Below are 26,325 nucleotides of genomic sequence, written 5' to 3' on the forward strand. Positions count from 1 at the left end.
AATGAATATAAAATTTAAAAAATATATGTTTACTGAAAGAGATATATGCACCCAACAATAAAAAAACTGCAATTATACGCTCTCTAGAAGAGACTTACCTACACAAAACTATAAAAGATGAGTAAAAGGATGGAAAAAAGATATACCAGGCAAATATGAACCAAAAGAAAGTTGATACAATATTAGTATCAGCTAAAACAAAATTTAAAGTGAAATACACTAAATAAAGACAGATAAAACTTATAAATAAAATGAACAATCCACCAAGATGACAAAACAATATCAACTCTGCATGTACCTAATGATACTACCTTGAAAAATAAAAAGTAAATATCCACAGCTCTCAGTATCTGATATATCTATCAAACAGACAAAAGATTAAGGATAAAGACAAGTCATAAGTTCTTTGAATATACGTCTGGATATAAGTCCCTTATCAGATATGTGATTTGCAAATTTTCTCTCCCATTCTGTGAATTGTCTTTACACAAAACGTTTTAATTTTGATGAAGCCAATGTTATTGGTTATGTTTTTGGTGTTTTGTATCTAAGAAACCATTGCCGAGCTAAGGTCATGAAAACTTATGCCTATTTTTTTTTTCTGAGACCTTTATAGTTTTAGCTTTTACATTTAGGTCTTTGACCCATTTGGAGTTAAGTTGTATATATGGTGTAATACAGCTTTAAGCTTTTTTGAAATGCTGTCTTGACCCAGTTCTGAGACCCTGGCTAGAGGCTGGTCAGTTCTTGAGCAACTGATAAAAGGCCACCTCTCAACCATCTCCCTTATCAGGCTCTCACACTCTAGGGCCATTATGTGGCCACTTTAATTGCTGCAGAGACAGTACCAAACAACCAGGTACAGTCCATATGCCCCAGAGCCCACAGAATTATTCAAATTAACCAAGCTGAAGGGAGCCTATGAAAGCTAACCCCAACACATTTGCTTCATTAAGCTGCCCCCTACAACTGCAGCTTGCTGTTACTCTGTCCCAGGTGCAATCCCATGTGGCCTACATGGCAGCGTTGTCATTTGGAGCTCTAAAGAACAGTTTTGCCTTTCATCTACCAGAGTGTCAATGATTGTGTCCACATCAAAAGAATCTTATAAATCTTTAAATCTTATCAAACATATGGTGTCACCATGTGGCTATCCAGCTGTCCTAAATGCCATCTGTTGAAAAGACTGGTCTTTCCCCATTGGATGGTCTTTGTACCTTTGTTGAAAACTTACTGTAAATATGAGGATTTCTGTCTGACTCTCAGTTCTATTCTATTGATCTGTATGTCTATCCTTATCCTTGTACCACACCATTTTGATTACTATAGCATTGTATAAAGTTTTGAAATCAGCAAGTGTGAATCCTCCAACTTTGTTCTTCCCTTTCAAGATTGCTTTGGCTATTTGAGATCCCTTGCATTTCCATGTGAATTTTAAGATTAGTTTGTTCGTTTCTGCAAAAATGCCAGCCAGAATCTGATAGGGCTTACATTAACTCCATGTATCAATTTAGAGAATGTTGCCTCCCTAACAATAGTCATCTGATGCATGACAAATTTTCTTTAAGATTTAAAAAAAATGTTAATGTTTATTTATTTTTGAAGAAGAAAGAGACAGAGAGTGAGTGGGGGAGGGGTAGAGAGAGAGGCAGACACAGAATCTGAAACAGGCTCCAGTACAATTTCTGCAGTTCCCTTGTTCAATTGATTCCTAAGTATTTTCCTCTTTTGATGCTATTATAAATGGAACGGTTTTCTTAATTTCATCTGCAGATGTATAGATTTTTTTAAATGTATGGGGTTTTTAAAAATCCAGATATATAAACTTTGCATTTTAATTAATGTTTAATCCATTTACATTTAATTAACATTCATACAGTTGAATTTGTTTACCATCTTATTTTTTTGTCTCATTAATACTTCTTTCTTTCTTGACTTCTATTGGTTGAACATGCATTTTGGGGGGGGGGAGGAAAACCAAGAAACAGACTCTTACAAAAATTTTTTTAATGTTTATTTATTTTTTGACAGAGAGAGCATGAGTGGGGGAAGTGCAAAGAGAGAGGGGGGCAGAGGATCTGAAGCGGGCTCTTCATTGACAGCAGACAGCCCAGCGCGGGGCTAGAAATCATGAACCGTGTGAGATCATGACCTGAGCCAAAGTCAGACGCTCAATCAACTGAGCCATCCAAGTGCCATCCCCCCAATTTTTTAAAAATTTTTATTTGAGACAGAGAGAGAGAGAGAGAGAGAGAGAGCGAGCGAGCGCATGTGGGGGAGAGGGGCAGAGGGAGAAAGAATCTTAAACAGGTGCCACACTCAGTACGGAGCCAGACGCCGGGCTCAATCCCACAACCCTGGGATCATGACCTAAGCAGAAATCAAGAGTCAGTCACTCAATGGAATGAGCCACCCAGGCGACCCCAAGAAACAAATTCATAACTACAGAAAACAAACTGATGGCTACCAGAGGGGAGGGGGAGGGGGATGGGTTAAATAGGTGATGGGGATTAGGAGGGCCCTTGTGATGAGCACTGGGTGTTCTAAGTGCTACATCACTAAATTCTACACCTGAAAGTAAGATTACACTGTATGTTAACTGTAATTTAAATAAAACTTGGAAAAAAAACATGTATTTTTGTACTTTTTATTTTATGTTATATTTTAGTTTTCCCTTGTTTAATTTTCTTAATGATTGTTCTAGAGTTTACAATTCATATTTTCATCTTATTAGTCCACCAATGCACATATAAGAAACTTACAACAGGATACTTCCATTTGCCCAATTCCCATCCTTTACACTTATTTATTCTGTTATAAACTCTACATTTAAAAAACTTCAAGTCAATTGTCTCTTAGATAATTTAAGGTAAGAAAAAAGTTGTTATTTTAACCTACAAATTTACCATGTCTAGTACTCTTCGATCCTTGTAAAGATCTGAATTTTCATCTGGTATTATTTCCCTTCATCCTGAAGGGATGAATACTAAATATACATCCTGAATACTTCCTTAGTATTTCTTATAGCGCAGGTCTACTGGACAGGAATCCTCTCATTTTCGTTTAAGATGTTTCCATTTCACTTTCATTGTTGAAGGATATTTTCATCAAGTTCAGAATTCTAGAATGACAGCGTTTTTGTTTTGTCTTAAACTATCTTTTTAAAAGCAGTTTTACGTTCACAAAAGTGAGCAAAGGTACAGAGATTTCCTATTCATACAACCCCTGACCACATGCATGCATAGCTCCCATCATTATCAACACACCCCACCAGAGTGGTACATTTGTTACAACTGATGAACCTATACTGACAGCATTATCACCCAAAGTGCAGTTCACCATAGGGTCACTTTTGGTATTGTACATTCTACAGGTTTGGACAAATGTATGACATGTACTCATCATTGCGGTATCACACAAGGTACTTTCACTGCCCTAAAAATCCTCTGTGCTCTGCTTATTCATCCTTTCTCTCCTCTCCCCCCAACCCGCGCTTTGAACCGCTGATCTTTTTACTGTCTCCAGTTTTGCCTTTTCCAGAATGTCACACACAGTACGTAGCCTTCTCAGACTGGTTTCTTTCACTAGTAATATGTACTTAAGATTCCTCCATGACTTTTCATGGCTTGATAGCTTACTTTTTTTCAGTGTTGAAAATAATCCACTGTTTGGATGTACCAACTTATTTACCCATTCACTTACTGAAGGACCAGAGCAGCCTTGAATCTAGGACTGATTTTCCTCACTGATAAGGCAAAACCCTTCTAAATACTCTACCCAATACCCCGTAAATTACAAGAACTTCCACTACGGTGGGTAAGAACACAAACTGGCCCAACTGGCATAAGGATTATTCTGATGCTTTCAAAGGGTTCTACTCCCAGGCTCAGGTAGCTTCCTCACATGTATCATGCACTGTTCAATACTCAGATGAAGACTTGAGAAGTACTGCAGATCTCTGGAAAACTCTCTCTGGAGCTCTCTCTTCCTGTACTTTATACTGCAAACTCAATCCCCATGGCCTCCCCAGACTTCAACTTCTATCTCCTCAACTCAGGAGATAACCTTCACTTGGATTCCCCCTTCCTATACTGCAGCCTGGAAACTCTCTCCAGCCAGTAAGCTGGAAAACTGCAGGGCTCATCTTGTTTCCCTTCTTTCATGAATCAATGAGTTGTGCTATCTAATGTCAGATTTTTTGTTTGTTTGAGGCAAAGGGATAAACCTGGCCTCTGTTAACTCAGCTACAATTAGAATTCTACATTGGCAGGGGGTTTTGTATGCTAAAAAAATGTCATTACATATTATGTTATTTCATCATTTCTGTTGTCTTTTTTCCCCCCTCTGATTGCTTTTAAGATTTTTCTCTTCATTTTGGCTTTCAGCTTGATCATAGTGTGCTCAAGTACTGTTTTTTGAATTTGCCCTACTTGGGGTTGCTGAGCTTCCTGAATTTGTGGGTTGATGTCTTACTTCAGATTGGTAATGTACTTGTAGACTATTTCTTCAATTATTACTTATGTTTTCTTCTCCTCTTTTTCCGGGATTCCAACTATACTCTGATAAAACCTGTGACCATGTTCTACATCTCTCTCTTATGATCTACACTGTTTTGTTCTTTTTCTTCTTCCATATTTCTTCCTATTGATTTTGGACTCTAGGCTCTAGAACTTTCTAAGAAGATAAATTTCTGCGGTTTTAAGCCACCAAGTTTATGGTGATTTATTATAGCATCCCTAGGAAACAAATATAGCCATTATATATCCATACTGAAATTGAACAATTAAATAAATGGATAGCAGATGGTGGGAGCCAAGTTTCTCACTGTTGCAATGGGCAGTTATGAACAAAGAAGGCTACAGTGATCCATGTAGTAATGGGTTAGAGTTGGAAACATCAGTATAAACTCATGAGTTCATGAGTATGCTATATATAAATCTTGTAAGTTCTATCTGGTTATATAGAGAAATATCTATAGATATATGTATATATACAAATATATACCCTTGCTGTTAGCTCAAAAGGCCAAGAAACAGTGACACTCTAGTAGTAACAAGCACATACAGAGCTCAGATCTTGGTTTCTAATACCATTCTCTAGTAAAATGAACCAGGGCTCCTTGGAGAAATGTCTGGTTCTAGGCTAGGGCAGGGAATACAGCTGATGAGTCTGGAACATCTTATAGTACCAGAAAGTAAGCAGGTGTGGGAGGAAAACAAACAAAAAAGATGGGGTATATCAGAGACACAGGAGCCAACCCAAAGTGCCCCTCTGATAAACTGGAACAATTTGAGCAACAAAACAAAGTAGTTTTGGATTATAATCCGAAGTATAAATACCTATACATCCTCACTGATGCAAATAAATGTCTGAATCACTAAGTAAATTGCTGAATAATGAATAATTGAGTAAATAAATGGGGAAGAACAGACAAATCTTCCATTCACAAAAATTTCAAGTAATTTATGGAATTATCAAAAAGATGGAGCATAATTCTCCATGCCTTCAGCACTGGCCTCACATAGTAACTTCCTCCCAAAGTTTATATTATGGAGAATGGGGGGTGGGGGGAGTAACTTTACAGTAGAGAAACATGATGACATTGCCTCAGGTAGGGGATGAAGGGCAGTATCAACAGTAGTAAGTCATGTTGATAATATATACCCTTGATGTGATGTGATGAGAATGACACTTTACCTCTGTGTTCTTCCTCCCAAAAATCAATAACCCAGGTCTATCTAATCATGAGAAAAAAATCTCATGAGAGTTGAGGGACTCTACAAAGTAACTGGTAATCCTCAAAAATATCAAGGTCATCAAAAACAAGGAAACTCTGAGAAACTGTCACGGGCAAGAGGAGCATGAGGAGACATGATAATTAAATGTACTGTGAGATCCTGGATGGGATCCCAGAACAGAAAAAGGACACTGGGTAAAAACTAAGAAAATTTAAGCATAGATTTTAGGTAATAATAATGTTATCAATTTGGTTCATTAATCATGACAAATGTACTATACTAGTAAGATGTTAATAATTTTTTTTAAAAAAGGACCTAAAGTGATTAACAATCATTTGTAATAAATGGACACTGTTTAAGTCTTGATTAGAACAAGTCAACTCTAGAGACATTTGTGAATTAATCTGATAAATCTGATTTATGGACTATTATTTATGATGGTGACAAAAGATTTATTTTTAATTTTGATCAATATGATAATGTCATCATGGTTAATTTTTTAGAGACACAAACTACATAAAGGTGAAATGACATGTTGTGAAGGACTTTTAGTTTAAGGAAAAAAATAATAAAGCAAATGTCCCAAGATATTGAAAACTGTTGAATCTGGGTGATGGGAATATGGGAGTGCATTACATTTTTTTTCTACTTCTTGTATGTTTGAAATATTTCATAACAGAATCATGACTTTTTTCAGTGTCCTTTTGATAACTTCTACGCTAAATATGATCATGGATATTTTCATTAAAGAACATTCTACCCAAGTACAAATATCTACAATTCTGATATTGCATCTCAGTTTTTAGTATACTGCTTCTTCAATATCCCTTAATCCAATAAATACGTCTAAGATTTAATAAGTTAATGTCCATCAACCTTTTTTTATTTTTTAAATAAAAAAGATGTGGTTTACATATATAATGGAATACTACTTGGCAATGAGAAAGAATGAAATCTGGCCATTTGTAGCAACATGGATGGAACTGGAGAGTATTTTGCTAAGTGAAGTAAGTCAGGCAGAGAAAGACAGATACTGTATGTTTTCACTCCTATGTGGATCCTAAGAAACTTAACAGAAGACCAGGGGGGAGGGGTAGGGGGGAAAAAAGTTACAGAGAGGGAAGGAGGCAAACCATAAGAGACTCTCAAATACTGGGAACAAATTGAGGGTTGATGGGGGGTGGGGGAGAGGGGAAAGTGGGTGATGGGCATTGAGGAGGGCACCTGTTGGGATGAGCACTGGGTGTTGTATGGAAACCAAATTGACAGTATATATATATATATATATATATATATATATATATATATATATATATATATATAAAAGATTTAATAAGTTAGATTTAGGTTTTGAAAAAATGCCGAATTAACATTGCACTAGCATCAATTTCTATTTCTGTTACTGTTTCTATTACTGATTTTGATTTTAAAGACCTCTACCACATTTATCCTTCTGCTACAGTGTTGCTATAAACTTTACAATTCTTTAGAAGTACTCCTAATGTTTTGCTTGGCAGTTATAAAAAGAATGAAATGAAAATGTTTTAATTTTCTGAATTGAAAGTAGATGCATTATCTACTTTAAGGTTATAATAAATGCAAAGCAACTTGAATTGGGAAATTAAGTCTTTCCCCCTAAGTAATAAAAATGACAGTCAATAATAAGCCATCTACAAATTTTTCCTTTTACAGTCCTTTGTACAATTATAGTTGTGCATCTTATAATTCCATAAGACCTTAAATACCACTGGTGAAAATCTGGGCTATTGATTTCAACTTACTGGCTTTTTTCTTTTCTTTCTTTCTTCTTGCTTTCCTTTTCTTTCCTTCTTCCTTCCTTCCTTCCTCCCTTCCCTCTTTCCTTTCCTTTCCTTTTCTTTCCTTTCCTTTCCTTTCCTTTCCTTTCCTTTCCTTTCCTTTCCTTTCCTTTCCTTTCCTTTCCTTTCCTTTCCTTTCCTTTCCTTTTAGTGGTAGTGGTCATGGGATTGTACCTGGTATCTGGAAATTTATTTTGATTTTCTCCTGTCATTTGTAAATTAAGAGTGACAATACTCCAAATAAAAGATGTTCAGACTGTCACAATTAGAATTCAGAATCTCTACGTAAATCTTATACTCTGGTCCTTAACTGCCTCATCTGAAAATGTCAATGCAATCTTACTTGCTTGAAGGCAAGGAGTTGAACTAAATAATATCTTTTTTTTAAATCTTAAGATATGGGGGGGTCCCTGACTGGCTCAGTTGGTAGAGCATGCAACCCTTGATCTCAGGGGTGGGAGTTCAAGTCTCACGTTGGGCATGGGCCTACTTAAAAAAAGACAAAAAGAAATTTAAAAAAAATCTTAAGGTCTATAATTCTCAGTGACCAAATTTTATGAACAATAATGTGCTGCTTAAAAAAAAGTTTTTATTGAAGTATAATTAACATACAATGTCACATTAAAGTCAGGTACACAACAATACTAATTCAGTAATTCTACTTTGAGTAATGCACGGAGTAATGTGCTACTTTCAAGGATGCATGTTTTGACTAATTTCAAAAATATAGGCTTTTTATTTTATATAAAATTATGATGCTAAATGATATCAACAATGAATGAAATTTAATCTTCAAATTGATATAAATCCATGACAGTTAAAATTAAAAGCCTGGATAAAATATTTGTTTCAACTGTCTTTTCCCCCCAAATTAAAAACTAACTAACTAAATTATGCAAACTTCACAATGTTCTCACTTCGCATGGAGTTCAGAGGGTTCCTGTGTATTCTTGAGAATTATTTCAGAAGTGCATATGTCACCTCAGCTTTCACATTTGTTTAATTGATAGGACTCTCTTATTTCAAGAGGATCTCTCCTTTTCCCTCTTTATTTTTTCTTGGTAATACATTGCTCTTAGTTTTACAAAATGATTTTAGCTGTAGTTGGAAGTTAAAATTTTTTCCTTACTTAATAACACAGAAAGTTTAAAACCTCGTCACACCGCCCCCTTTTTTTGTTTGGTCTCTGGAAATGTTATCTTCAAATGAAACTCCCACATCTGGGAACTGGCGACATACAATTCACTGGCAGAGCTTAGCTATTCCCTAGGGCTTATCATAAAGCCAAAAAGAGAATGGAAATTTTTAAAAAACAGAATTTTCTGCCTTCTTGGTTGAAGAACAGACACTCCTCAGCATGCAAAAAATAAGTTGTCTTACTAGCCTTACAATTTTTCTTTCATAAATAATACATGCTCAATGGCAAAAGATCTATAAAAACAAACAAATAAAAAAATAAGTCATCCATTATGGGACCACTCAGAAAATAAAACTGCTACATTTCTTTACGCTGTATCTTTTTTTTATTATTTTTTTAAATGTTTATTTATTTTTGAGAGAGAGAGACAGAGCACAAGCAGGGGTGGGGCAGAGAGAGAGCGGGAGACACAGAATCTGAAACAGGCTCCAGGCTCTGAGCTGTCAGCATAGAGCTTGACATGGGTCTGGAACTCAGGAACGGCGAGATCATGACCTGAGCCAAATTCAGAGACTTAACCAACTGAGTCAACCAGGCACCCCTGTATCTTATTTTTTTTTTAATGTTTGTTGAGAGAGAGAGAGAGAGAGAGAGAGAGAAAGCCCACAGGAGACGAACAGAGAGAGAGGGAGAGAATCACAAGCAGGCCCTGAAAGGTCAGTGCTCGATCTCACAAACCATGAGGATCATGACCTGAGCTGAAATTAAGAGCCAGACACTGGGGCTCCTGGGTGGCTCAGTTGGTTAAGTGACTGACTTCAGCTCAGGTCATGATCTTGTGGTTTGTGAGTTCAAGCCCCATGTCAGGCTCTGTGCTGACAGCTCAAGGCCTGGAGCCTGCTTTAGATTCTGTGACTCCCTCTCTCTCTACCCCTCCCCTGCTCCTGCTCTGTCTCTCTCTCTCTCAAAAATAAATAAACATTAAAAAAAATGAAAAAATAAAAAGAGTCAGACACTTAACTGACTAAGCCACCCAGGTGCCCCTGTCTTATTTAAAAAATTAAAAAAAAAATTTTTTAATGTTTATTAAACATTAAACTGTAAAATCATAACCTGAGCCGAAGTCAGGCACTTAACCAACTGAGCCACCTAGGCACCACGCCCCCCAAATTTTTTAATGTTTATTTATTTTAAGAGAAAGACAGAGCATGAGCAGGGGAGGGGTACAGAGAGAGGGAGACACAGAATCTAAAGCAGACTCCAGGCTCTGAGCTGCCAGCACAGTGCCTGATGTGGGGCTCGAACTCATGAACCGTGAAAGCATGACTTGAACTGAAGTTGGATGCTTAACCAACTGAGCCACTCAGGCACCCTAATCCTGTCTTATTTTTTAAGTAACATTTTTATCATGTGCTTTTCCCCATCAGTCTGGTGCAGTGAGGATTATCTCCAGATGAAATCCAATATCCTTTCTGTGCTTGTAATGCCATTTCTTGACTGGGAAACCTGACTCCCATGATTTTCACTGTACTTACTTATTTCATTAAACCCTCTAAGAAATCAGCCCCTATCCCTGCTGCTGTACCTCCCTCAGCAATGCACTCTTCACGGCAGGTGTGTCCCCTGACTCCTCACCTGGCTGCACCTCCCACTCCCCCTGAGCTCCCAGTCACCACACCATGTTACCAGGCCCCATGTGGAAGCCTCCTGACCCACTTGGGTTTGGGCACTCCTACTTTAAGCCCTCCTCACCATGTCTGGGCCCCAACTTTCTGCACAGAACTGTCCCGATGTATGCATACCCTTCACTCCTTGTTTGAGCTCTGACTCCCTATATCTGCTGCCACCCCATGTGGATGTCTACCTCACCCTGGTCAGGCCCTTGCTCCCCATATCAGGCCACCCCATGTGACAACATGCACTATCCCACTTGGCTTCAGCTCCCCACACTGAGTCACCATTTCCCCCTGTACTGATGCACTCTTCACAGGAGCCAGGCCCTGATTCCCCATGCTGGGTACCCCCTACACGCAGGGGTGCGCGCGCACACACACACACGCACACACACACACACACACGGTGTTAATGCCTCCTTCACCCTATTCAGGCTCTTACACTTCATGATGCTCCCCCCACCCCCATGAATGTCACCCTTCACAGGCCTACACTAGGTTAGCCTTCCATACTGATGACCTTCTCACTCTGACACCTGAAGCTGAGCTGCCTCCCTGCAGGTATGACCCCCACCCCACTCTGCTCAAATACTGCACCCTGAGCTGGACCTCCCCAGGCATGGGCATCCTACTTGGTCTCTGGCTTTCCCATGGCAGGCATCTCCCACCTAAAGATGCTCTATTTACCCTACTCTGGCCACAACACACCCTGATTTGGGCTACTTCGGCTCTCCCCCCAAACAAGGGAGTGCCCTACCTAACGTTTTCAAGATTGAATTGTACAGGAAGGGAAGGAAGGGAGAAGGAGCCATAATTATTTTGAATACTGTTCATTTTCTCATTTGTTTTGGCCACTACAAAGCATTATTTGGCAAAGCAAATAGGTGCACTAATCTTACCTTTAGTTTTATCTTGCCTTACATTTCCTTTTTGTTCTAACTTGCACTATTACTACTGTCCTTGTTTTATTTCTTATAAGCTGCATTTTGGTCAGTCACCACTAATCCTCTGTGGAAAATGCAGGGCATGTTGTGAACACATGAAGCAAGTGGGCCACTCAGCTACGCGTCCCCAGCAGCTAATACAGTGAAGATCAGAGTGAAACTGAAAATACTCGACAACCAGCAATATAATATAGACAAAGACACCAACCAAATAGAATGGGGGGACCTCACTGAGGATTGGAGTCCTGGAAGACCCCTGCTGAACGTGTTAACCCTTTAGGAGATGAATTGTGCGTGTGTGTCTGTGTGTGTGTGTGTGTGTGTGTGTGTGTGTGTGTGTGTGTGGAGTGTAGGGGTCTCAGGGAAGGGTCCTTCTGGAAGAGGGATGTTACTCAGGAGGTTTAGAGCAGGAGCTGTTTAACCAACTAGCATGGAAGCATTAAAAAACATTTTGAAACCTTAATACAAATTTGCTGAACAAGAAAGGCTTGCACCGTGATACATCTTGCTGTCTGGGCAAGTTCTTTAGTGAAGTTCTTTAGTGAAAGCACAGCCTATTCTCCTCAATACCAGAACCATCTCCTCAGGGAGGGGCCTGCAGAAGGCAGGAAGTGCACATGGGCACCATCAATACAAGTTGTGCCAGGAAACAGCTGGCTACCTGGTCCACACATAAGCAAGAGAAGACTTCCAAACGTCCTCTAGTGAAAGACAAACCACACAAGTGTAAGAAATGTGGGCAAACCTTACAAGAAAAAATGGAAACCAAAAGCCAACTTTGCCAGAAAAATGTTGGTAGTGGGTGAGATACTAATCTACGTACGAGAAAAAGTACATTTTTGTCTAAAATCTGTTAAGTCTCACAGGAATCTACCCCCAAAATCAAGAGCACACTGTATACACTCTATGTTAGCCATCTTGACAATAAATTATATTTAAAAAATAAAAATGAAAAAACAAAGTCTCTGTTAAGTCAACTAAGAGCTATGATGCACACCCAAAAGAGACAACCTGCTAAACCAGAGGTTTTATGTGAGTTCTCAGTGAAAAAAGAACTTAAAGCATCCCTGTGATAATTACAAAGAAAGTCACTTCTCTGAAGGGGTAGATTTAACATTTTAAAAGAAGTTAAGAAATAAATGGCTATGGGCCATAAAATAGAAGATTACGAGCATTTTCAGAAGACACATTTCTGAATGCTGTCTATTCCCAAAACAGGAAAAGCTGAAGTCTCTGGTTTTTGTTTATGTGGTATTTATCATCTTCTACCTTATCAAGCACCAAGCTCAAGTCTCTTTACATTTACAAAGGCTAAATAGGTCACTTCCTCATGCATATGAGAATGTTGTTGGTTCCCACCTCTGGCTAGTTGAAAATAAAATCATTCTACAGCATTTAAAAGTTTTCCACATTGTCCTTTTGTTTAGAGCACATTAGTATATTGATGGCTATACACTTTTAAAACTTGTCCACGGACTCTTTGCTGCTCCTCCCATCAAGAGGTAGGGTCTTTGTCCTCTTCCCACATAGTTGATCTGCCTGAAAAGTTTGTTTATGACCAAGACTGCTGTGGGCCTTTTGAGACTAGGACAGAAATGGCCATATGGTCCTGCCTGGCTCTCCTGGGACACTCACTCTGGGGGAAACCAACTGTGAGGTAAGAAGTCCAACGATCCCAGGGTGCCTGGGTGGCTCAGTTGGTTAAGCATCCTATCTGGACTCAGGTAATAATCACACGGTAAGTGAGTTTGAGTCCTGCATCAGGCTCTCTGCTGTCAGCACAGAGCGTGCTTTAGATCCTGTCTCCCTCTCTCTCTGCCCCTCCTGCACTCATGCTCTCCCTCTCTCAAAAATAAATAAACCTTAAACAAAAAGAAGTCCGACTATCCTTAAACTACTGTCAGCAGGTGAAGATGAATAGGTTACACGCAGGTGCTCCTACCGGAAAGCTGGGCTGAGCAACCAGCTGCTGGCTGGAATCAACCGCCACCTCAAGTGAGGCATGTGGGATGCCCAGCCCAGTTGAGCCTTCATATGACTGCAGCCCCAGCCAGTATTTGACTGCAAGCACGTGAGACAGCCCAAGTTAGAACTGCCAGGCAGAGCCTTCCCCCAAACTCCTAACCCACAAAATCCTAACCAAAATCAAATAGTTGCTGTTTGCCACCCCAAAGTTGTGGGATAATGCGTATCAATGGCAACAGTAACTCTAATGACCAAGGAAGTATTTTCTGACCAATTCTATCCCTTTTTGTACTTTCAGTAGAAGGCAATTTCAGACCCAAGTTGTACTAGCCAGAATAGACTAGGTTACACTGTGCTAAAATAATTTACCCTGAAATCTCAGTGGCTTTATTCAGCAAAAATGTGTCCTGTTCAAGTACAGGCAGGGAATTTTGTTCCATTTGGTGAGTCAGGGAATCAAACCCTTGCATGTGATGACAACTTGATCTCACATACTGCTGCAGCAAGTAACACTAACTCTCTAATGTTAACATCCTATAGTATATCTTCATTCGGAAAAAGGGTCATGCTATCTCGGCAATACCATTTTTTAAAAATTATCAAGTGCAGCATAGATTGGTGGTCTCCATCATGCATTCTCCTCTTGCTCCTTTTTTAAAAATTTTTTAAATGTTTATTTATTTTTGAGAGAGAGACACACACACAGAGTGAGAATAGGGGAGGGGCAGAGAGAGAGGGAGACACAGAATTTGAAGCGGGCTCTAGGCTCTGAGCTGTCAATATAGAGCTTGACATGGGGCTCGAGCTCACAAACAGTGAGATCAGACCTGAGCCGAAGTCCGATGCTTAACTGACTGAGCCACCCAGGTGCCCCACCTTTTCCTCCTTTTAATTATAGCAACAGCCCAAGTTTTAGCAGGGCACATAACTGCTTGGCTCAGACTGCACTTGCAGCCAACCATACCATGTGACTAAGCTTGGGCCAACAGGACATGAATAGGAGTGATATGTATAATTTCCAGATCCTTTCCTTACAGGATTCGCCTCTAGGACACTTAGCTTTTAGACTGAGAACAGAAAAAATAAAATCATTCTATCTACTTACCTACCTATCTACCTATTTCCTATCTATCTATTGATCGATCGATCGATCTAGTTAAGCCACTTTAATTTTTACAAAGAACAGAGAGCAATGGCAGGGGGAGGGGTGTCATGCTAACGTAGCAACAACTAACTTTTCACACCTTCTCCTATTACACACCTTCATTTTATACTGCTATACATTTTTATTTCCCCCTTTTAATCTGTACTTTTGAATTTGCCGTTACATTACTGAACTTCCACTATTCTTACTTAAACTGAACTAACTCACATAGCAGCTTCCTTTGAAGACATGGGCTCTCTGATGTAGGACACAGACACTGTAGTGTGGGAGAGGGAAGAGTGAATTCAAAGGTTTATGATCCTGCCTCTCATCCTGGAGAGGTCTTTTTCTTTTAATTTTTTTCATGCTTTATTTATTTTTGAGAAAGAGTGAGAGAGAGAGAGAGCACGCATGAGTGGGGGAGGAGCAGAGAGAGAGAGACAGAGAATCCGAAGCAGGCTCCAGGCTCTGAGCTGTCAGCACAGAGCCCGACGTGGGGCTCAAACTCACTGACTGTGTGATCATGACCTGAGCCGAAGTCGGACACTTAACCGACTGAGCCACCCAGGTGCCCCTCATCCTGGAGAGGTCTTAAACAAACCCTCAAGTCTACTAAAATAAAGACCGGCAGCCAAAATTAAACTCCTAAAAAAGGGGGTAAAGGTTAAATATTAACAATAAATAATACCATCTTATGGCTCCCTTACCTCAAATTTTAAACTCAACCAATACAATGAAGGCAATCTGGCACCATGGCCAACAGTGCAGATCCTGGAATCAGAACAAATCTGGGTTTGAACCTCAGCCTTGCCACTTACTACTAACTTGTCTATGGTAAGTTAACTGCTCAGGGGTGCCTGGGTGGCTCAGTCAGTTAAGTGTCTGACTTCAGCTCAGGTCATGATCTCATGGTTGGTGGGTTCGAGCCCCGCGCTGGGCTCCGTGCTGACAGCTCAGAGCTTGGAGCCTGATTCAGATTCTGTGTTTCCCTCTCTCTCTGCCCCTCCCCCCACTTGTGCTCGCTTGCTCTCTCTCTCAAAAATAAACATTTAAAAAATGTTTTCATTTAAAAAAATAAAAAAGTTAACTGCTCAAGTCTGTTTCCTCACCTGAGGAAGGTGAGTAGAGTAGCTCATAGAATAGCGATGAAAATTAAAGAAAATAATACACATCGAGTACTTCGTACACAGCCAAAGGACTCAATGCCAGTTGTTACGGTAACTCTATTCCTTTCCATATGCTATTCCCTCTGCCTGGAATACTTCCTCCTCTTGTGGACCTGGGGAATTCCTTCACATTCATTATAACTCATGCCCTGTGGTATGTTCTCACCTCTTCCACCTGCCAGGGGCAATCAACCTTTCCCTCATTTGTGTTACCGAGAAGACATGTATGTTAATTCTCCTTATCAAAGGATACTGTAATTGCTTGTTTAAACAGCTGCCCCTCCTCACTGTGAGCACAGTCCATTTCTTCTTTGCTAAATCCCACTCTCAGTACAGTACACATTGTAGGTTCTCAAATATGTTTGTAATATGAACTGAATAAACCTTTGAGTTCACTCTACAGTCAACCCCTTTGTTTTCTACATTAGGAATGAGGCCTACTTATTAATTATGCCATTCTTTTTTATCAAAAGAATTGTCCTATCAAAATAATTTAAACCAAAGCATAATTAGTATTGATGATATTACAAAAGGCAGTTATCTGAACATGAATATCTACAGATACAGGCTCTCTAATGAGAATATTCTTTTTTTTTTTTAATTTTTTTTTCAACGTTTTTTATTTATTTTTGGGACAGAGCGAGAAAGAGCATGAACGGGGGAGGGGCAGAGAGAGAGGGACACACAGAATCAGAAACAGGCTCCAGGCTCTGAGCCATCAGCCCAGAGTCCGACGCGGGGCTCGAACCCACGGACCGTGAGATCGTGACCTGGCTGAAGTCGGACGCTTAACCGACTGCGCCACCCAGGCGCCCCTCTAATGAGAATATTCTTATCTAACATTTCAAGTTTTTCTTGGGAATTGTAAGCAGATGAGATTGAAAGGTCTTAAAAATCACGGTCAGTAATGGAAAATGTACTGCTTTTGTAATAAGGAACAAGGTATTAGAATGTTAAGGATAGAAAATAATCATAAGAATACTTAGCATATATACGGAAATTATTACTGTATAAAGTCTTTTCACCTGCTTCTTCTAATCACCTTGTGATAGTGAAAGCAGCTGTATTCCTATTATATGGAAGGTCATGTATAATCAATAAACACTACAGCAAAGATGTAAATCTGTTTTGGCAGCTTTGGTGGCCTTTATTGTGGCCATTAAATCCAGACTTCAATAAAAGATGTTATTATTATTTATAATTTTCTATAGGGCAAGAGAATATACTGATAGATCTACCTTTGAGTAAGACCAGAATTACCATTCCCTTTAAATAACTTACTACCAGTTTCTGATGACAGTGACAATACATGGTCTTAAAAAGTAAAAGACACTCTGTAAGAGAAATTGGAAACACCAAACATTAAAATAAAATACCTCAATGCAGACATGATGCATTCCTCCAGCCTTGTTTCTCTGCAGAAAACCTGCAATTGGGCTGTCATTTCCCAGTGGATGAAGCAGTTCCATCTTGGTATTTCCCAGGTTGACAAAAACAACAGATACACCATGCTCAGGAACAGGGACCACCTCACTTACCTGGGCCCCCAGAACATTCTCATAAAATGCCTTGGCTTTTTCTAAGTCTGGCACTGCAATTGCTACATGATTGAGTCGACCCAGGTTCCACACAGGACCTGCCACTTGATGCGAGGACTGTGATGTGGAAAGAGCTTTTACTTTCGGAGGTGAAGTCTGAAGTCTGGAAAAAAGCCCTGAAAAATTGAACAGCCATTGATAGCCTTCTTGAGAATTGATGGATTTATTAAATTAATAAAAAAAAAAAAAAACTAAATGACTAATACATATAAACATTATTTATATACATATTCTGGTTTTAATTACTGAAATTAAATTGGGGAGTTTAATGGGAAAATGACGTCAAAATTACTCACTCTGCCATGAAACAACTGTCTGGAATTAAAAAACTAATTGTGAGCTTTTTAGATTTAAAACAAAGATGGCATTTTTCATAACAATTTCTATTTATTGATAATACTTCAAGGACAGCTACACAGCATTAAGAATGACTTGCAGGGCACCTGGGTGGCTCCATGGGTTAAGTGTGTGACTTCAACTCAGGTCATGATCTCGCGTTCGTGAGTTTGAGCCCCTTGTTGGGCTGTGCTGACAGCTCAGAGCCTGGAGCCTGCTTTGGATTCTGTGTCTCCCTCTCTCTCTGCCCCTCCCCCACTCACGTTCGTTTTCTCTCTCTTTCTCTCTCCCTCTCTCTCTCTCTCTCTCTCTCTCAAAAATAAGCATTAAAAAATTTAAAAAAAAGAATAACTTGCTATTCTCTGTATTTCACAAGGGGTAAGTTTGAAGCTGACAGGGACACAATACTCATTTAATAATGAGAACAAGCAATTTTCTCCTCTACCTATAACCAATTTTTTGTCTTATATTCTGCAATATGTATTAAAGCCATGCCCATTACAGTGCTCTTTAATAAGATTTTATTTTAATGATTACTAAAGAAAAGAAAGACAAGCAAACATTAAGAGGATCCTTAAACTTATGAGAATTCCCTCTGAGACCAGTTTTTTCTTATTGTTTCTTTTTATAATTTTGAAGACGAGAAGAATTGCTTCTGAATGTGAAGAAACTTCTTTCATTAAGAAACTGAAGAGACCTATAATGTGTCCTCCCTGTGGATTACTGTTTCCCCAGTTCCCAAAACACTGGACTTTAAGAGCCGGATTCTCCCCAAGATGAAAACTGTATACATATATGAGGTCTAAGAATAATCTTGTAAAACTACATCACTTAATTAAAAAAAAGTACAAAATAGCATATTGAAGAACACATATTCTAAACAATTAGGTTTAGCTCTTCATGGAAAATACTTTAAATAGTACTTAGTATCACAGAGCTAAAAAATAGTTAATTCCTTTTTACTGAAATTTTTGATAACAAGGAAATTAAAGTAACACTACTATAGACCATAGACCTTGTGGGGAAAGGCAGTCTCATATGTTAACCCCCACTTAACCACAGAAGGATGAAAAGTTCCTTGGCAAGAGATAAAGAGCCCACACAGCCTGTGTATCACACTGTGCTGGGAATATCTTTCCCTCTTCCAGACTCAGTGAGTGCTCTTTTGTCTCAGTTTAACGTGTGTGCATCATACGGCAAACCTGTTATAGCGGTCCTCTGCAGAGAGGGAACAGGGTTCTTTGTACTGTGACACAAGAGGGGCGTGCGCAAACTGTCCTGCACTGACCACTGGGAGAGACCCATTGGTGATGGTGGACCAAACCCACCATTAAAGATAATCTTGCCCTATCTCATTTCTATGTAAGCAAAGCATTGTTCCATCTCTGATGGACTCTGATACCAAGATGCAATGGGCAGAAGTGTTTAGATTCCTCCTCTGGGACTGGTAACCAGTGCGTGGTACTCTGCTTGACAAATGTGATGCATCATAGGTCAGCAGAAGGCAAAATTCCACCTAAGATAGTCTTCTGGTATGCTCAAGCCTGTATTATTGGTTACTGAAATATCCAAAGGTTGTCATTATCAATAGGTTGACACAGCCCAGTTCTACGGACTCATTTTATTATGAAATTCAAGCATATGCCAACTTAGTAAGCACATACATAAATGTACAATTGAAAGTAAATTTCATGAAAGGCATACCTAATCCTCAATAGGTGTGATGTGCTCTGATATTTTCTACTCTGTTGTATTTTATTTCAGTTTTTAAAAAATTCTGGTACTACCTACCAAACATCTACCTTGTTAAGTTTGTTGTATAGATATTTGATGTAAAAAATATAATACAGTGCCAGACATATATAACAGGTGCACAACAAATTCAGCCATTCTTATTGTTACTGACATACAATAATTGTTTGCTGAGTGGCATGCAGAAACTATCTCAAGGGCACAGTGGTAGTGAATTTTTAAAATGTTAACAACCGGGACACCTGGGTGATTCAGTCAGTTGAGTGGCTCACTCTTGATTTTGGCTCAGGTCATGATCCCAGGGTCGTGGACTTGAGCCTCACACTAGGCACTGCATTGGGCATGGAGCCTGCTTGGGATTCTCTCTCTCTCTGCCTCTGCCCCTCTACCCTGCTTGTGTTCTATATAAAATTAAAATTTTAAAAATGAGAACTAAAAAATCATTGGTCAAACTGCTCTTTCCTTCTTTCTTTGCATCTCTACTATCTGTGCATTTTACAACGAAAGTTCGATACAGAAGTATTTGTATTATAAAAAAAAAACACGATAGGTAGGGCCAATGAGCTTTAGAATAAAATGGATAAGTCCTTTGCTCTGTGAAATTTTAAGAGTATGTCAAATACGGAGTCTAGGTATTTCTGAATTGTCCTTACCAGTATTATCTCTACAAGAGATGGGGCAACTGGTATTTCCTTGGCAGGCATCCTATTACTTAGCAATGGGACATAAAGAAATATCAAAGGAACAAACAAAATGTCCAAGCAAAGGTAAAGTTTTACATACTGTACCAGTTTTTTGGGAGACATTTCTAAACCTCTGGCACTGAAAAGGAAGTCCAAGCAAGCCATGTTATTAGAAGCCTCAGTATAGCCTGTCTTTCTCCATAACCACCTTACCATTTGGAAATGGGAGAAAAGGAAAAAGTTTATTGGAATGACTGGTTCTGTTTCTTTTTAATAGAACATAAAATGAATCTTCACTCTATGTTAGGAAAAATAGATAATAACATCTTTATGTAATGTAAAAGTCAAGACTTTGTGGCTCTACAGGCTTATCTTATCTCTAGAAATGTAAACTAGTTTGAAAAAAGAAACATCACTATATTGGTTTTATTTGAGCCTTAGGAATAGAGTAAAAATAAACACAGGGATGCTGGTAAGAATTCAATAATTCTATGCCACATTGGCATAGAGATTACTTAAATAAATTTTTTAAAAATGAAGGGTTAAAAACATAAAAATAGCCAAAAAGCACATAAGATCCTCAATATCATAGCCATTAGGGAAAAGCAAATCAAAAACACAACAGGATACCATTTCATACCCATAACAAAACCTGTTGATGAGGATATGGAGAAATTGGAATCTGCTTTTTACATTGCTGGTAAGAATGTAAAATGATAGAGCTGCCATGGAACAGTTTGGAAAACTCAAAAAAGTTAAATATACAATTAGGATATGACTCAGAAATTCCACTCCTAGGTACCTAAAATAATTGAAAACATGACTTAAACAGAAACTTGGACACAAATGTTCACAACAGCACTATTCCCCAATAGCCAAGCTATGGGAGATGATTCATAGCCATACAATGGAATATTATCCATACAATGAAAATGAAGCAATGATACAACATAGATGAACCCTGAAAACATTATGTGAAGTGACAGAGTCAGACATAAAAGGTCATATACTGTATGACTCCATTTATATAAAATATCCAGAATGGGGAAGTCCACAGAGACAAGAAGCAGGATAGTGGTTGTCAAGGGCTAGAGGGAGAAGGGAATGGGGATTGACTGAATTGGCATGAGATTTCCTTTTGGGGTGGGGAAAATGTCTTGGAATAAATAAAGGTGAAGGTTGCACAACATGATAAACGTAATAAATGCTACTAAATTGTACATTCAAGAATTTTGTGTTATGTGAATTACCTTAAAACAACAACAATGGGATGATGCAATGGGCAAAATGTGAAATTCTGTAGACCAAGCAAACTGGAGCAGGAAACCTGGAATAAAGGGGTACCGTGATATAGATCCTTGTAGACAATAAAAAATGATTTCTGAAAAGTCTGTGAACCTTTAAAAAGTTATACTTTCTCCTTTGCCTTTGGCAACTTTTATTTTATTTTAAAAGGTTTCCTTTTAAAAAATATTTATTGTTTATTTTTGAGAGAGACAGAGAACGAGCAGGGGAGGGACAGAGAGAGACAGAGACAGAGAGAGAGAGAGAGAGAGAGAGAGAGAGAGAGACTCTGAAGCAGGCTCCAGGCTCCGAGCTGTCAGCACAGAGCCTGACACAGGGCTCGAACTCATGAACTACAAGATTAAGACTTGAGCTGAAGTTGGACACTTAACTGATTAAGCCATCCAGGAGCCCCAAGTCCTTGGCAACTTTTAAAAGGTATTTTTATTTAAGGTTGACCTCTGACTGGTTGGAATTTATAAGTGTAGCTTTACGTTTCTCTGTCTTCCATCTCAGAAAGGTACAACTGCATTACTTTGAACTCTATAATGTGTAATTTGTGACTATTCCACATAGTTTCACAATAAACTACAATGTACAAATATATGAATAAATATATCAGATATTTAAAAACAGGAGCGTTAAAATCCAATAGGATTGCAAAGATGAGTATCTACAGATTTATAAAACAAATGATGTCCACATATCAGGAAATCTGATATGCAAGAAATAGATATGTTACCAAATCTGGTGTGTGTGTTAACTCTGACTCCTATCTGTCCCTCAATATGGCTCTTGCTAAATACTGTTAATGCCGTGACTTAAAAATAACATTGCATTTCCTTCCATCCATTTATTTCAGACACCAGGCTTTCCAAACATTGGCTCCAAATAAGTAAAGGTTTAGTTGGAAGGGTCTATACTCAAATGCATTAATGGTTCTTACTGTTTAAAGACACTGTATGTTAAATTTGTACATAAAGTTTCACAGAATTGTGACAATCACTTGTAATAAGGTCTTGCTAACATCTTATTGAGATATAATTTATACACTGTAAGGATCACCCATTTGAAGTGTACAATTCAATGTCTTCTTACATATTTTCAAAGTTGTACAAACTTTACATAATCTAATTTAGAACATGTAATAAGTTGTTAAGTCTGAACGTTTGCATATCTTGTTCGAGGAAATGTAACACATTTAGAAAGCCAATCATCAGAAGTGCCTTCAAGATGGTTGGTAAGAAGACCACATATTTTGAGCATTCAACAAGTGGATTTCACAGCATCATATAATATTTTCGACCTATTTAAAACTATGGTCAGGAATAACTTTTTATTCATCACAGTCAGCAAACAGACCATGTTTCTGTTACCCCACTTACACATGACTCCATAATAAAAGTAAATGTCTCCTCATAGTCCTATAACTTGGCCACTGTTGTCTCCTAATTGGTTCAACTTCCATTTTTAAAACTAACCTTTTCATGAAGCCAATCCTTTGCAAGCCAAACTGGAATTTACTGTGTGTGCTTGACAGCATTCGTTTTTCTGAGCTTCTCCTATTTTTCTGTGAAGTATTATGTTCCTTAAAGATGGAGTCATAACATAAAATTACCACATGATCCAGCAATCCCACTACTGAAAACCGGCTTTTGAAGAGATATTTATATATCCATGTTCATACATGTATTATTCACAATGGCCAGAATGTGGAAATAACCCATGTCCACTGACAGATGAAAATTATAAAATGTGGTGTACACTTACAATGGAATATTTGTCAACCTTAAAAAGGAATGAAGTTTTGACACATAAGTGTCATGCTTTAAAAACGCTCTAAGTGAAATAAGCCAGTCACAAAAGGATGAATATTGTATAATTCAAAAATATTATACGATGCTGTGAAATCCACTTGTTGAATGCTCAAAATATATGGTCTTCTTACCAACCATCTTGAAGCCACTTCTGATGACTGGCTTTCTAAATGTGTTACGTTTCCTCAAACAAGATATGCAAAGGTATAATATTGTATATACAGCATCTGGAGTAGTCAAATTCATAGAGAGAAAGTTTTACAGTGGTTGCCAGGGCTAGGGGAAGAGGATAATGGGGGAGTTATTGTTGAATGGGTATAGAGGTTCAGTTTGGGATGATGAAAAAGTTCTGGAGATGGATAGTGGTGATGGTTGCACAATACGGAAATACAGTTGACTCTTGAACAAAATGGGGGTGTTAAGAGTGCCAACCCCCAACACAGTTGAAAATCCACATGTAACTTTCGACTACCCCAAAACATAACTGTTGACTGGAAGTCTTACTGATAACATAAACAGTTGATTAACACATGTTTTGTACATTGTATGTAATGTATATACTATATATTCTTATAAAGTAAGCTAGAAAAAAAGAAAATGTTATTAAGAAAACCAAGGGAGAGAAAATATACTTACAGTACTATATTGTAAAATTGTGAGTGTAATTGGACCATGCAGTTCAAACCTGTGTTGTTCAAGGGTCAACTGTATTTAATGTCACTGAACTGTACACCTAAATATGGTTAAAATGGCAAATTTTGTTATGTATATTTAATTATGATAAATGAAAAAGTGGGATTATTTACGGTTGAAGCATCTGAAATAGGAGGATAAATCAAAGCCAGCCTTTGCAGAACACTGTTTTCATTTTACTTTTCTCTATGACAAGATGTCTACATAATTTTTTTAAAAAAAATGTATATTAGTACTCAGTTCTTGCAATAAATGTATGACTTGTTGGAAGTTACATTCCCTTCCTCTTTTTAAAAAAAAAATTTTTAATGTTTCTTTACTTTTGAGAGAAAGAGAGATGGAGTATGAGTAGGGGAGGCGCAGAGAGAGGAAAACACAGAATCTAAAGCAGGCTCCAGGCTCTGAGCTGTCAGCACAGGGCCTAATGCGGGGCTCGAACTCACAAACCATATCATGACCTGAGCAGAAGTCGGACACTTAATTGACTGAGCCACCTAGGCGCCCCATCAGTTTGTCATTTTCTGCCTGTAAGCACTCAAGTGCACTCAGAAGGATCCAGGCCACATCACAGGCCTTACAGTTGTAACTACTGCTGTAAGAGTCAAGCATGGCAGCTACTTGGGTTCACAAATTACATGCTTCTGTTGCCACTTCATCTGTCAACCACAGTTCATACCTTGATTAATTGTGATGCAACTGTATTCCATGGGTTACTGGCATCCTACCACCCACCTTTGGCAAGTTCAGCACTGCACTCAAGGTTAAGAGCATGACCAAACCAATCCCCAAATCCGGTCTTTAGGGGTCTACCTCCTAGGACCACTCCCAAGACCAATTCTGTCATAGTCTAGGTCTAATCAAGAGGTAGAAATGACACATTGTTAAACAAGGAAAATCTGGTAAAGGATGATTAACTATGATAAAATAGCAACTGTGAGATATAAGGAAACTCTGTGTGATACCTTAGAGATGAGCAAGAATACTTGAGGGACAATCTTGGAAGGGGTTCAGACTTTATGGGAGAAGGTATGATTCAGCCAGCAAATAGCAGAGAAGTTGGTGGGTTTAGGCAGGCCAGAGCTGGTTGAGGGTTGTTACCCTCCAGAGTGCAGGCAGGGAGCAGGCGATTGGCAGTTGATGGTGTGCAGTGGGAATTCAGGCACTGGCAGGGGCAGAAAGCCTTGAGAGTGTGCAGGGCGTGCAGAGGGGATGACAGTGCAGTACACAACCCTCCAGACAATGACAGAGTCCAGGGTGTGGGAGCTGGATCTCACAAGCCTGGATCATGACCTCAGCTGAAATCAAGACTATGACGCCCAACCAACTGATCCAGCCACCCAGGTGCCCCCAGATGGCTTTCTCAGAGATAATGAGAGATGACTCTTTGTCTTATGAGTTTTTTTTTTTTTTTTTTTTTTGCAAAGGGTTACTTGCAATTGTGTGTGAGCTAAGATACTGTTTGTATTTTACCAAGGAGAGGAAGGACAGGCTAGGAAGGAGTGTTATTGTAAGAACCTGAGAATCACCTATTAGATTCATTTCAACAAGGTGGGCTCAGCCTGTTACAATATTTTTTCATGTATACACATCACCTCTTTAAACTGCTAAGTGCTGAGACAATTAAAACTATTAAGGTGCACTTCTTTGTATGTGGCTCGTCACTTAGCCCTGGTGACTTGCCATGATAAATGCAAATGAAACATTGTGACTGGTAAGAAAGACTACAGTGATCGATAAAGAACTCCTTCAGTTTGAGACAGGACTTCAAAGGAAGACTAGAACTGTAAGTTTGGACACAGAGAGCTCTATCTAGCAGAGAGGCCTAACATTATTAAAGATTCGTCCCCTTGAACACGTTTTGAAGGTTGCTAAGCTGAAGGCTTCAAGACAAATGTCCAGGAGTAACTCTGAAACATTACCACTTGGCACTCTTCCTAACAGGGAATTTCAGATTAAGGGAAATAGTGGCCCTCTGATGAAGGAGAAAAAAGAAAAAGAGAGAAAGAGAAGAAAGTGGGTGGCCTGGGAGTCAGAAAACTTGAGTATCTGTCATTACTGATTCTATCCAGCTTTTTTTTTTTTTTAATGGAGGTGTAGAGGACTCAAGCAACCTTCCAGATCCGTCTGCCTTTATCTTTCCTGTTTACATACAAGATAGTAAATATATTACTTCACGAAAGGAAAAACACTCCTTTGGTATTTACACAACTGACCTCCAAGTGTTCCCAGCAGGACACTGGAAGTACTTGGGAGTTCAGTTTACGTTTTTTTAAACTACTTACCCTTCTTTCTAGTTTCTCCCCAATCTCTTATGGTGCACTGTAAAGCTAAAACTCACTGTCCCTATGGCATTTACTTCATCTACTTCTGTCCCGGCCTTGCTGTCAGTCCCCTTGAGCAGGTTCCCTCGCCTCTTTGGGAGCCACCTATAAAGAGGGGCAACGTCAACTGCACACACTTTCCAAGGTGGCGGTGAGAATCAAATACTATATGGAAACCCCACGCTAACCGGAGACGTTCCTTGGATATACCTCCTGCCCACAGGTGCAGACAGAGACCACGGAACGCGCCTCCTGG

The 26,325-nt window shown here is 38.9% G+C and overlaps 1 protein-coding gene across 1 annotated transcript in view; it reads right to left on the bottom strand.

Moving 5' to 3' along the window:
- The window catches only part of MCEE (methylmalonyl-CoA epimerase), a 28,968-nt gene that overhangs the window by 2,382 nt on the left and 261 nt on the right, over nucleotides 1-26,325 (bottom strand). The window contains exon 2 of the mRNA XM_003986891.6: nucleotides 16,962-17,299. Coding sequence (XP_003986940.1) covers nucleotides 16,962-17,299 — 338 coding nt within the window. The remainder of the gene's footprint in view (nucleotides 1-16,961; nucleotides 17,300-26,325) is intronic.

Source organism: Felis catus, chromosome B3, assembly GCF_018350175.1.
Source record: "Felis catus isolate Fca126 chromosome B3, F.catus_Fca126_mat1.0, whole genome shotgun sequence".
Classification (NCBI taxonomy): Eukaryota; Metazoa; Chordata; class Mammalia; order Carnivora; family Felidae; genus Felis; species Felis catus.